This window comes from Tupaia chinensis, unplaced genomic scaffold (assembly GCF_000334495.1).
Source record: "Tupaia chinensis unplaced genomic scaffold, TupChi_1.0 Scaffold142716_1, whole genome shotgun sequence".
Taxonomy (NCBI): domain Eukaryota; kingdom Metazoa; phylum Chordata; class Mammalia; order Scandentia; family Tupaiidae; genus Tupaia; species Tupaia belangeri.
This window is the reverse complement of record NW_006202562.1, coordinates 158,104-170,417: the sequence shown is the minus strand read 5'-3', so window position 1 is coordinate 170,417 and position 12,314 is coordinate 158,104. Positions and strand designations below refer to the sequence as shown.

The following is a 12,314-nucleotide window of genomic DNA, read 5'->3' as shown; positions in this document are numbered from 1 at the left end:
CCAAGATCCCGAAAGGAGAATGGAGAAGAAAGGACTGCAGCGTGGCCATCTCCCTGCGGGTGATTTCTCGCTTTCTGTCTCCCTGTCTCTCTGTCTTTTTGGCAAGCACACATGCCCTATAGCAAAGACCTCTCAAAAAAAAAATTAATGTTGCTTACTCTTCTTTTTGGGGGTGCCTATCAGTCATGCCTGAAAATTACAGGTGCGACTTGCATATTTTCTGGCCAGAGTCAATTCCATGCAATGCCCTGTACTGTGGTCCTTGCTGCAACCCCCATGGCTATTTCGGGTGCACGTCCACACCCACAAATACAGCAGTGTCAGAAGACAGTTCTCCAGGAAGACACGATGGGTGTGGATTCCTCTGTTCTCAGAGTGTGCCCAGGAGAACAGTTAGTTTTAAGTGACAAGTTGTGTGTGCTGTTCCAGACCTGGAGCCCTCCCAGGCCAGGGCTCCTGCTTCCATGTGGACTGCACAGTTACTCGGACTAGCCTGTGGACACGAAGGCAGCCACAGACATGTCCACAGCAGCTGGGAAGAGGCTTCCATGGAAAGCCAACAGCCACATAGTGCAGCCCTCTGAGGGCTCTGGACCTGTCATGGTTCTTTCTGTCTTCCCGTTACAGGCAGTCGCAGGGTGGGATAAGGGTTTCAGCAGCAGCATCAGGAACAGCATGGAGACGTGGGAAGGCTGTGCGGACAGGCGGGCCAGGGGTCAGGACAGGCCAGAGAACGGCCAGATGGAAACAGTGAGCACCTGTGAGGGTCGGGGTGGAAACATCGGAAGGGAAAAGCACGCTGGGGTGTCTGACCAAGGACAGCTGCTCTGTTAGGACGTCCACCCAAAGTGCAGGGAAAACACGAGGCACAGGAATCGCGGAGGATCTGATCAACATTTCCCACTCCCCTGTAGCAAGGGCTACCTCACTTAGATGTCTGAAACTGATGGTCGAAAGGAAGAGAAAGAGTTAGAACTATAGCTAAACTGAAAGGGAATTCAGCCACAGGGAAACCATGACTTCCTTGATAATGAGCACCCTTGATAACAAATACCCAAGAAGGAACCCTGAGAGACCGGGGACACACAGGGCCCGCTCAGGGCTGGCTCCTCTGGAACTTGGAGACGGACTAGAAAAGACAACCTCAGCCCAGAAGTCGAGACTACCGGGGTGAGGAGCAGGTCAAGCACCTGGAGCTCAGAACGGCATCGGAACTCCTTGGAGAAGCGGCTGGTTCCAAGGGAAGGGCGGCAGCACCCTGTCCCAGGAGGCAGCACCCTGTCCCAGGAGGCAGGGAACGATTCAGCCAAACGAGGCAACACCACAGAAGGGAGGCAGTGCCTCAGAGCTATAGAAGTTAGCAACAAGACAAGCTCCTTGGCTGACCTGCACCATCTGACACCGAAACAACCAAGCTCAACAGGAAGTTACAAACCACTGCTGGAAAAGTAGAATTCACAAGTTCACGCCAGTGACAGATCAGACAGACAGGACCTCCGCATCCGCAGAAGAACGCCAATAACACTGACCTCTTGGGACCAGCAGTTAACGTAATGGCTATGTCACTGAACTCCCATGTAGCCAACTGCGGTTCAAGTCCCGGACTGGTGGCTTAAACTCACACCGGGTGCATGTGCGTGCATGCCCAAGATTCCGAGAGGAGAATGGAGAATGGAGAAGGGATTGCAGTGTGACCATCCCCCTCTGGGGGGGTGATTTCTCCCTTTCTATCTCTCTGTCTGTCTCTGTCTTTCTGGTGAGCGCATGCGCTCTATAGCAAAGAAAAAACCTCTCCAAAAAAACCTTTCCCTCTTTTTCTCCCTCCCACCACCTCATAAAAAGTAAAATAAAATTCAGGTCAGCCCCACGGTGTAGCAGTTAAATACTATGCATGGGAAGCCAGATTCACCTGGTTGGCTCTGGTTTGGGTCTTGGTCCCAGTGGCTTCAAAAAACGTGCCAGGCACATGTGCAGGTGTGCCCCAAATCCTATGGGATGGGAAAATGGAGGACAAAAGGATTACAGCATGACCACATCCCATGAAAGGGAGCTTTATCTCTCTCTTTCTCTGGTGAGTCCTTGTGCTCTCTGGCAATAAAAATTAAAAAAAAAATTTTTTTTTTAAATTTACATCTTCAACAAGAGACAGATGGACCTCCCATCACCAATGTAGCATTCCAGCTGAGAAAGTACAGCCTTAATTCAAACAAAAGACATGTCAAAAAAGCACAAAATGAGGGACCAGCAGTTAGTGTAATGGCTATGTCGCTGGACTCCCACGAAGTCGACCGCGGTTCGAGTCCCGGACCCGGTGGCTTAAACTCACGCCGGGTGCGCGTGTGTGTGTGCCCAAGATCCCAAGAGGAGAATGGAGGAGAAGGGACTGTGGTGTGGCCATCCCCCCTGGGGGGTGATTTCTCGCTTTCTGTCTCTCCCTGTCTGTCTGGTGAGTGCACATGCCCTATAGCGAAAATCTCTCCCCCCAAAAAAGCACAAAATGAGAAAGTTTCTATGACAAAGCAAGGGCAGGATGGGGAGACTACAGTCTCTAAAAAAAATAACGTCATAAGAGACAAAGGTCGTAGGGACATTTCAGAGTAAAGGATGGAAAGGAGGCAGGACAGCTTAAATGTGATACCTGGTCTGACACCAGATCATGTCCTCAAGGTGAAAATGCTCCATAGGACATGCCAGATGAACCCGGAAAACGGAAACTTGAATAGCAGCTTCAAGAATCACATCAGGGCTGGGAATCAGCAGTTAGCGTAATGGCTATATCACTGGACTCCCACTTAGTTGACTGTAGTTCGCGTCCCGGACCCGGTGGCTTAAAACTCAAGCTGGGTGCGTGTGCGTGCGTGCCCAAGATCCCGAGAGGAGAATGGAGGAGAATGGATTGCGGTGTGACCATCCCCCCTGGGGGGTGATTTCTCGCTTTCTGTCTCTAATGTCTCTGTCTGGCAAGCGCACGTGCCCTATAGTGAAAATCTCTCCAAAAAAAAAAAAGAATCACATCAGGGTAGATTCAGGAAGCTAATGAGTGTGCCAAAGTTATGCCAGAGAACATTCTTAGTGGGCAGGGCGCTGGGGCTGCGGGTGGGGTGGGGAACTCTACTCTGGAGCTTTTGCAAATTTCTGTGGTATAAATACTCTCCTGTAGTTCATTTAAAGCTGTCAAAGACTTCACAAGCAGCTGGCAAAGCTCCCAAACATGAACAATCCCTTCTCCTGTGCCCACAGAAGCCGGCATCTAGGGAACCAGCAGTTAGCATAATGGCTATGTCGCTGGACTCCCATGTAGTCGACCGCGGTTCGCGTCCCGGACCTGGTGGCTTAAAACTCACGCCAGGCGCATGTGTGTGCGGGCCTAAGATCCCAAGTGGAGAATGGAGGAGAAGGGATTGAGGCATGACCATCCCCCCTGGGGGATGATTTCTCGCTTTCTGTCTCTCTGTCTGGCGAGCACATGTGCCCTATAGCGAAAACCTCTCAAAAAAAATAAATAAATAAATAAAGAAGCCGGCATCTACAAATCAACGAGGTGAGGAGTGAGCCAGAGAGCCTACTCTGAGGAAAGGCACACTGAAGTGTTGAGGGGTGCTATGATTTGAACGTGCCCCCCCCCAAATTCGTGTGTTGAAATGCTGTGAGCAACTGTAATGGTGGTGAGAGGGTGAGACTTAATCCGATTATAGGGAAGAAAAGTGGGACCTTTGAGAGGTGACAGGAACTGGATGTAGTCATCAGGGTGAGGTCCCCATGACAGACTTCTGGAAGCTTTGTAAGAAGACACAGGGTAAGTCACACATGCCTAATCCCACCCCTCCCTTCAATGCACTGTGCCATCTCAGGACTCTAAAGAGAGTCCCCAGCAACAAGAATCCTTACCAGATGTGGTCCCGTCACCCTGGACCTCCAAACCCACGAGCTAAATAAACCTCTATCCTTTACAAACTGCATACTCGGTTGTTAGGAACAAAAAAGTGGACTAAAGAAGGGGGAGGGACCATGTATGTCATTTGCCCTCACATGGGCCTGAAACAATGATGTCATACCTCCCATCCACACGGGCATCCAGGGGGAGAGCGAGCAAGTAACAAATAGAAAAGTAAATGTGGTAAATGTAAACAGTAGGTGAATCTGGGGGAAAAAAATTCATGCTATTCCTTGCACTATTTTTTGTTTGTAATGTTAGGGAAGTTTCAAATTTTTTCAAAATCAAAGTTTTAAAAACACTCTAAATGTTAGTTTGAAACAGTAAAAAAGAAAAAAAAACTCAGAAGATTGAGAATGGAAATTTCTAAATAAATGGGTCAATGAGAAATGTAAAAGATCTCTGCTGACTTATAAAAAAAAGGAAATGTCAAGATCCAAAAATGAAATGAGTGGCGGCTCTTTAAGTAACAGAGGCATGTTAAAAAAAGTAAGGGTGGTGGTGTGGACGGTGCTGGAGCAGTCGGATGTGACACCCTGGAGTAGACCCATCCGAGAAGGCTGCCAGTTCCAGCCTGGAGACTAGCCTGAGCACACCGAGCACGTGTGTGTCTGCGGTTGTGGCTGGCTGAAGCTGCGGGTAGACTGGTGTGAAGGCCCTGTTGGGCTGTGCACTCTCTCACTCTCTCTTATTCAGTAAAATATATCAACTTGGAAAAAAAGAAAGGAGTGGTTACCGAAACTCCAGAGCACTAAAGTAAAATAGGAACTGATAGTTATTTCCGGTCCCAGTGGCTTGAAAAAGCATGCCAGGACTGTGCAGGTGTGCCCCAAACCCTGATGGGATGGAGAAATGGAGGACAAAGGATTATAGCATGATCGCATCCCACTAGAGGAGGCTTTCTCTCTCTCTTTCTCTGGCGAGTCCTTGTGCTCTCTGGCAACAAAAAAATTTAAAAACAATTTAAAAAATTAACATCTCCAATAAGAGACAGATGGACATCCCATCACCTATGTAGCATTCCAGCTGAGAATGTACAGCCTTAATTTAATGAAAAGGAACGAAATGTCAAAAAAGCACAAAACGAGAATGTTTCTATGGCAAAGCAATGGCAGGATGGGGAGACCACAGTCTCTTAAAAAAAAAATGTCATAAGAGATAAAGAAAGGCTGAGTAGACCAGACAAGCTTCAGGGGAGTAGAAAACCCAACCTGTAACCACAGCCCTGGCAGAATGCTGTCCAGCCGTCTCTTAGCGCACGGGCACACACCACACCACACCACACCTCACCACAACACACCCAGCGAGTGCCATGGAGGGAGGCACAGTGACCTCGCGAAGTTCGCAGAGGTGGACTCAGACAGTGCAAGCAAAGACAGTGGGCACCTGAAATCAGGCTTGGGGTCAGAGGGCAAACCACTCGGGTGGAGGAAGTCATGCATAGTCCACATCAGAACCATGGCCTGGGCTCACCTTTATCCTCTGGTGTCACCGAAGCAATGCGCGGCAGGGACAAAGCATGTTCTTACTTCACATTGGAGGGAAATTATTAGGAAGTGAATTGGTAACAGACCCTTCAAACCAAACAACAGTGGCTGCTTCCAGGCTCCTAAGGTGACAGCTTGTTTACCTATCACCTGCTTCATACCAAGGATCCAGAGGGCCAGGGGGTCAAAGGCTGAGGATTTTTTTTTTTCTTTTAGATTTTTCTTTTGCCATAGGGCAAGTGGACTCATGAGAAAGAGAGAGAGAAAGAGACAGAGAAGGAAAGTGAGAAATCACTGCCAGGGGAAAGGCCACAATCCCTTCTCTATTCTTCTCTTGGGATTTTGGGCCACATGCATATGCGCCCAGAGTGTTTCTCAGGCCACCAGGTCCAGGACTGAACCCTTGGAGTTGGCCATGTGAGATCCAGTGCCTTAACCACCACACTACCTGCTGACCCAGGGCTGAGGTTTTAGATGGTGCCAAACTTTAACCACATAACCACCTCTCTAAAAAAAAAAATGCATTTTTGTATTTCTGAATAAGTTAACTTTCGGCAAATTAAATTCTACCTGGGAGCTATTAAAGAATTATGTGGTAAATTACTTTATAAATTTAAAAAAAACTTCCCTTTTTTAAAATTAAAAAAAAAATTGCCAGAAGGCATTTGAGCTTGCCTGAGACCGAGAGACAGAGAGAGAGAGAGAGAGAGAGAGAGATAAGAAAGCACCCCCAGAGGGGTGTGGTTACACCACAATCCCTTCTCCATTTCTCCATCCTGTTGGGATTTGGGGCATCACACACACATGCCTGGGTGTGTTTTTCAAACCACTAGGGCCAGGAGGTCAACTGGGAAGCTGGCCATGTGGGATCTGGCTCCCTTATCCCCTACACCACAGAGCAGGCCCATAAAGAAAGTAACTTTTCTGCATTGTTCATAATTGACCCTGTGCAATTTTGGTTTCATTTTTTTTGCATTGAAATTTCTTCAGAAGGACTGAACTGTAGGGCAGGGTGACACAGGGACAGGGACCTAGACTGACCAGCCAGCAGCTCGTCTGCAAGGTCTTTAAGGCACTGTGGCAGGCTGTCTCATAATGCCACTCTTGCCACTGGAGGTAATGGCTGACTTCTAGAACATTCCAGTCTCAGGCTGCTCAGTGAACAGACAGGGAGTAGGGAGAGTGTCAGAATGGCCCAGGACTCAGCTCCGTGAGTTGAGAACATGCCAGGAGGGTTCTGGCCCAACATGGGTTCTGGGCCTGCTTGGTCAGTGGCTTAGTGTCTGTGTCTGACAGACCCACAAGGCAGCTCGGAGGAAAAGCTCGCAGGGTCTGCAGAGTGGCACAGGCTGGGAGGGGGTGTCCAGCCTCCCCTGCACAGACGTGCTCTCAGGGACCAGGGACTCAGCCCCAGTGAGGTGAGAGCTGCCTTTCCCATGCTCATTTTCACAGAGGGTGGAGTTCTAGACTATGTGACACGTGACATGCAAGGGACCAAGGCAGAAGCAGGTGTGAGGATCCAGCTGCCCTCCGTTAGACAGTCAGTGACCAGAGTACATGTAAAACTAGGGTGCCCTTCTCATGAAGGCTTCTCTCCTTTGGGAGAAAAATGGCTATTTTCATTTTAAAAATATGCTACAAATATTTTAATCTATCGCTCTGTTAATTAATTAGTTAATGAATTACTTTTTAAAGAAGTTTTTGTCTTAGGGCATGTGCGCTCACTTAAGAGAGAGAGAGTGACACAGTGAGAGGGAAAGCGAGAAATCGCCCTCCCTCCACCTCGAGGGGGAATGGCCACATTACAATTCCTTTTCCTCCATCCTCCTCCCAGGATCTTGGACACACATGCACACATACCCAGCAAGAGTTTCAAGCCAATGGGTCTGGGACTTGAACCGTGGTCGACCATGTGGGAGTACAGTGATGTGACCACTATGCCATGTGCTGGTCCCTGTTCATTTATTTTTTTTCGCATAATGCCACTCTTGCCACTGGAGGTAATGGCTGACTTCTAGAACATTCCAGTCTCAGGCTGCTCAGTGAACAGACAGGGAGTAGGGAGAGTGTCAGAATGGCCCAGGACTCAGCTCCGTGAGTTGAGAACATGCCAGGAGGGTTCTGGCCCAACATGGGTTCTGGGCCTGCTTGGTCAGTGGCTTAGTGTCTGTGTCTGACAGACCCACAAGGCAGCTCGGAGGAAAAGCTCGCAGGGTCTGCAGAGTGGCACAGGCTGGGAGGGGGTGTCCAGCCTCCCCTGCACAGACGTGCTCTCAGGGACCAGGGACTCAGCCCCAGTGAGGTGAGAGCTGCCTTTCCCATGCTCATTTTCACAGAGGGTGGAGTTCTAGACTATGTGACACGTGACATGCAAGGGACCAAGGCAGAAGCAGGTGTGAGGATCCAGCTGCCCTCCGTTAGACAGTCAGTGACCAGAGTACATGTAAAACTAGGGTGCCCTTCTCATGAAGGCTTCTCTCCTTTGGGAGAAAAATGGCTATTTTCATTTTAAAAATATGCTACAAATATTTTAATCTATCGCTCTGTTAATTAATTAGTTAATGAATTACTTTTTAAAGAAGTTTTTGTCTTAGGGCATGTGCGCTCACTTAAGAGAGAGAGAGTGACACAGTGAGAGGGAAAGCGAGAAATCGCCCTCCCTCCACCTCGAGGGGGAATGGCCACATTACAATTCCTTTTCCTCCATCCTCCTCCCAGGATCTTGGACACACATGCACACATACCCAGCAAGAGTTTCAAGCCAATGGGTCTGGGACTTGAACCGTGGTCGACCATGTGGGAGTACAGTGATGTGACCACTATGCCATGTGCTGGTCCCTGTTCATTTATTTTTTTATCAAATTAATTTTTTAAAATTTCCATTTCAGTTTTTACCAAGTAAATATTAAATATGACCCTCATAAACTACATTAACAAAAGCTCGTTGGCATGCTCTATAATTTTAAAAGCGTAGGGAGGCCCGGCTCCAGCACAGTGGTAAAGCATTGCCTTAGAGGCACCGGATCCCATGTGGCGACCGCCATCCAAGTCCTTGCCCTGGTTGGTCTAAAACACACCAGATGCACACAAATGCCTGGGCCCCAAGAGGCTGGGGGACTGGAGGAAGAGGATCACAGCGTGAACCAGACTGTGGAGGGTGCCAATCTCTCTTGTTCACATGCATGGGCGCTCACGTAAAAAGAAAAAGTGCCACCTGTCAGTAGTCACAGGACTGTCCCATTCACCACCTCTGCTCCTGTGCTCTCCTGTCTGCAGCTGAATGAGACTGACACAGGGGCTGGGTCCATCCCAGGAAACCTAAGGACTCAGCAACAGGAACCGAGCAGAAGTCCTTCACAATGGCTGGAAACGCAGACTGGCACCCAGAGCAGAGCAGGAGCCTCCAGTCCAGGGGCTCGGCAAGTGTCAGGCCATGTGGCGGAATTCGGCAAGGCCATGGCAGCAGCCGCAGCACGTGGCAGGGCTCCACCAAGCCAGCTACCAACAGGTGTTCTACCTGGAGAGAATGCTCCTGCATCCTTCACGAGACCACCCTCCTGTACAGATCCAGAATGTGGCCCGCCCAGGAGCGGAGAGGAACCAGACCTGCACGTCCCCACACATTCTGAGCCCGACAGCCCCTGACACCTTACAGTGCTGGTCTTGTCTTGGGGCACTCATCCCTGGCAGGTATGGCTGGAGAGGGGAACAAGCCTTCCAGCATGAAAGGCTTCTAGAGGGCCTGCTCCTAGATAGTCTCCTCAAGCAGTACCACAACCACTGCTGTAGGGCGAGCTGAGGTAGGGGCATGGCAGCTCTGTGTTCTGAGGACAGTGACAACATGACCTGAGATTGGGGGACCCAGGACGTGTTGTGGGCTGGGCAGCACGTACCAGGCACTTGAGCTCGTACTCCTTCAGCACCGCCGCGAAGCGCTCCTCCTGGGCTACGAGCTCCGGGCTTGGCAGCTCCAGCTGCAAGTCAGACCGAACAGGATATGATGGCCGGCTTCCTCCCCACCAGGCCCCGCCCCGCGGGTCCCTGCTCACACCTGGGGAACATCTGTGGCACGTTCCACCGCGGCTGCCTGGACAGCCTCTTCACCTCCTTCACCAGAGATGATGGGCAGGGCTGGGGGCCTCAGGGGGCACCAGGTGCTGGCCTCCCTCTGTACCCTATCACTGTGGCCTGTCACTAAAGGGGCAACTTGTCCTGGGCAGTGTCACTCTATCGTGAGGTTGAGCAAGACAAAGGGCAATCACCACACTCGTTTTCCCTCCATCTGGAATCTGAGTAGAAAACATTGAGTTCTGTCACCTGTGCAATCTCTCTCAAGACATGGGCCATGCTTAACCCACCACCGGCAGGCTCTCCTATCTCCCCAGGGACTTGGAACCAGTGAAAGGACCTGCCTTGTCCTTCAGCACAAACTCCAAGTCGTTCTGCAGCTTCCGGACCAGCTTCTCCGAATCCGAAAGCTTTCCCACCACTTCCACGATCTCCTTCTGCAGGCGACTGTTTTCCTAGGAGACACAGGCCCGTGGTGCATCAGGCTCCAGGAGCAAAGGAGGTCTAGGTGTCACCACTCTCCAAGTGGGAGGCTCATTCCCAATGGCATTTGAGATCAGGGAAGAAAGCCCGAGAGGCAGGGTGCCTGGGTGCCCGCTGCCACTACACCACTCATGATTGGTCCCTCAGGGCTGACTGTTGGGGCCCCACCAGGGCTCACTGCTTCCTGCTGCCTTTCCTTCCGTGCCTCCCACTCCATGCACCCTGAGAGGATAAGAGTAATACAAGAGAGGACTAGGAGCCTAGGACTTCTGAGCTGGGGCCTAAAGGAGGGTTTAAAACTGCGCAGCACAGCTCAGCTGCCCACCAAGGGAGCGAGGTGGCTCTGCAAATGCTGGGGACAGACAGGAGATGCAGTTCCAGGAGCTCACGGTTGGGAGTAGCTCCTGGGAGCGCCACAGGTGGCCAAGGAGAGCTCCCCAGTTGGGAGAGGAGGTGGGAGCAGACTGGGAACAGGCACGCAGGCTAGCACCTAAGTCCTGGCCGTGCACAGAGCATGAACACCTCCATGAAGCCCGGAATACCGTGCTCCAAGCTACAAACCCAGGGCTGGGCTTTAGGTGCTGGTGTGTTTCCTACCCCACAGGTGCTGCTGGCCTCTGAGATGTAGCAGCACCTCCCTCAAACTTCCAGCCTAACTTCCCCAGGGTATAAATGGAGCAAGAGCAGGGAGGCAGGAGGGAATGCCACTCCACAGAGCCAGGGCCTCCTGCTCTGAGGACAGGACACCTTCCTGCTGTGGCAAATGCTCCTCAGTCTGAAATCTCAGGCAGCTCTGGTCACTGAGATGAAGGCCCTTCAGGGCTGCCAGAAGGGGCTGGATCCTTAATTAGGAAGGTGTGGAGCAGGACTGACCTGGGTCCTCCCTCCAGCTGCCTGTCTGCCCGCACGCAGGTCTGTCTTTTCCAGCTGAGGCTTGTGACTCCCACCTACCTTCAGGGCCAGGGTCAACTTCTCGCGGAGGCTGGCTTCCTCAGCCTGCAGGCGCTCCACGTCCTGCTCCAACGCAGCCCTCTGCCTGCAAGCCTGCTCCCAGAACAGCTCCCGCTCCATCTCCACCTCGGACCGCAGCAGGCTCAGCCTCTCCCTGTAGCCCTGCTCCAGGTGCCTGGAACACACCACACACCACCTCGGACTTCCAGCACTGCCCAGGCCCGGGTCCAGCCATCTTTCTTCTCAGAAACGCCCTGCTGCCCACTGTCTCAGATCCTGTCCCCCTACTCGACAGAGAGGGTCGCCTTTTCTCAGCTGACTGGCCTGGGGGAAGGGTAGGCCTGGCAGTGGGCGCTCTTCCCTCTCAGGCTGGTGGGGGGATGGGGGGAACCCCAGACAAGTGGAGCTAGAGGGTGAATGGCTGGGCCAGGAGCCCTCTGCCCTTTCACTCATTGCCTTCCACACTGTACCCAACTGTGTGTGAGAGTCAGCTTCCCTCAGGAAATAGGCGCAACAGAGCCAGCAGACAGCGTGGTGGTTAAGGTAGCTAGATTCCACGTGGTCACCTGTGTGGTTCACTCCTAGATCTGGTGGTTTGAAAACCACACTGGGCATATGTGCATGCCCAAATTCCCGAATAAACAGAGAAGGGATTGTGGCATGGCTATCCCTGCTGGGGTGATTTCTCACTTTCTCTCTCTCTCATTCAGTATCTCCATGGCAAGCATACATGCCTTCTAGCAAAAATAAAAAATATTAAGAGTCATACCACGGGGAAGTTAATTTTTGGTTTTATTTTTCCTTGCATGTGCATTTTTCTAAATTCCCTACAATGATCAGGTGTTACTCACCAGGTATGTAATAGGAGAACCTAAGAAGAACCTAGGAGTTACTCCTAGAAGCTAGTGAACCCCCCCAGAGCTTGTGGGGTGCAATCCAAACACACCTGCACGGCCCTGGAGGGCTTCCAGGCGGCGGCTCGGCATCTCTCTCCATGTGGCCCTCACCCAGGTTCAAGGACGCACAGCACCCTAGCTCACAACCTCTGATGCCAAGGAGACATGGCACCGACTGCTTCTCGAGGGGCAAGAGGTAGTCAAGGCCTATGTATCCTGACCAAAGCAAACTGTTCTCATTACTCAAACCAACCAGGTACGACCAACGTACAAATATCATCAGCCTTTGAACACAATTGTTTAAAAAGGAGAGTCTTCCATGACCATCCCAGAGCTGGGAAGTGGAAAGTGCTGGGTGGTGAGGGATGGTCATGTGGAGGTCAGACTCTGCTGAAGAGCCTGGAGATGCCCCTCACACCCCCAACTTCCCCCAGGGCCTTGACGAGGCAGCACTGAGTCCTGGGGTACCCACGAGGAGCAGCCAGAATCGATCCC

General features: G+C 51.3%; 1 protein-coding gene across 2 annotated transcripts in view; it reads right to left on the bottom strand.

The window, feature by feature from the left end:
• The window catches only part of NINL (ninein like), a 93,202-nt gene that overhangs the window by 35,648 nt on the left and 45,240 nt on the right, over positions 1 to 12,314 (bottom strand). For both annotated transcript variants that reach the window (XM_006163594.3, XM_027766352.1), the window contains exons 10-12: positions 10,924 to 11,098; positions 9,834 to 9,944; positions 9,315 to 9,395 (exon numbers count right to left, since the gene is read on the bottom strand). In XM_006163594.3, coding sequence (XP_006163656.1) covers positions 9,315 to 9,395; positions 9,834 to 9,944; positions 10,924 to 11,098 — 367 coding nt within the window. The remainder of the gene's footprint in view (positions 1 to 9,314; positions 9,396 to 9,833; positions 9,945 to 10,923; positions 11,099 to 12,314) is intronic.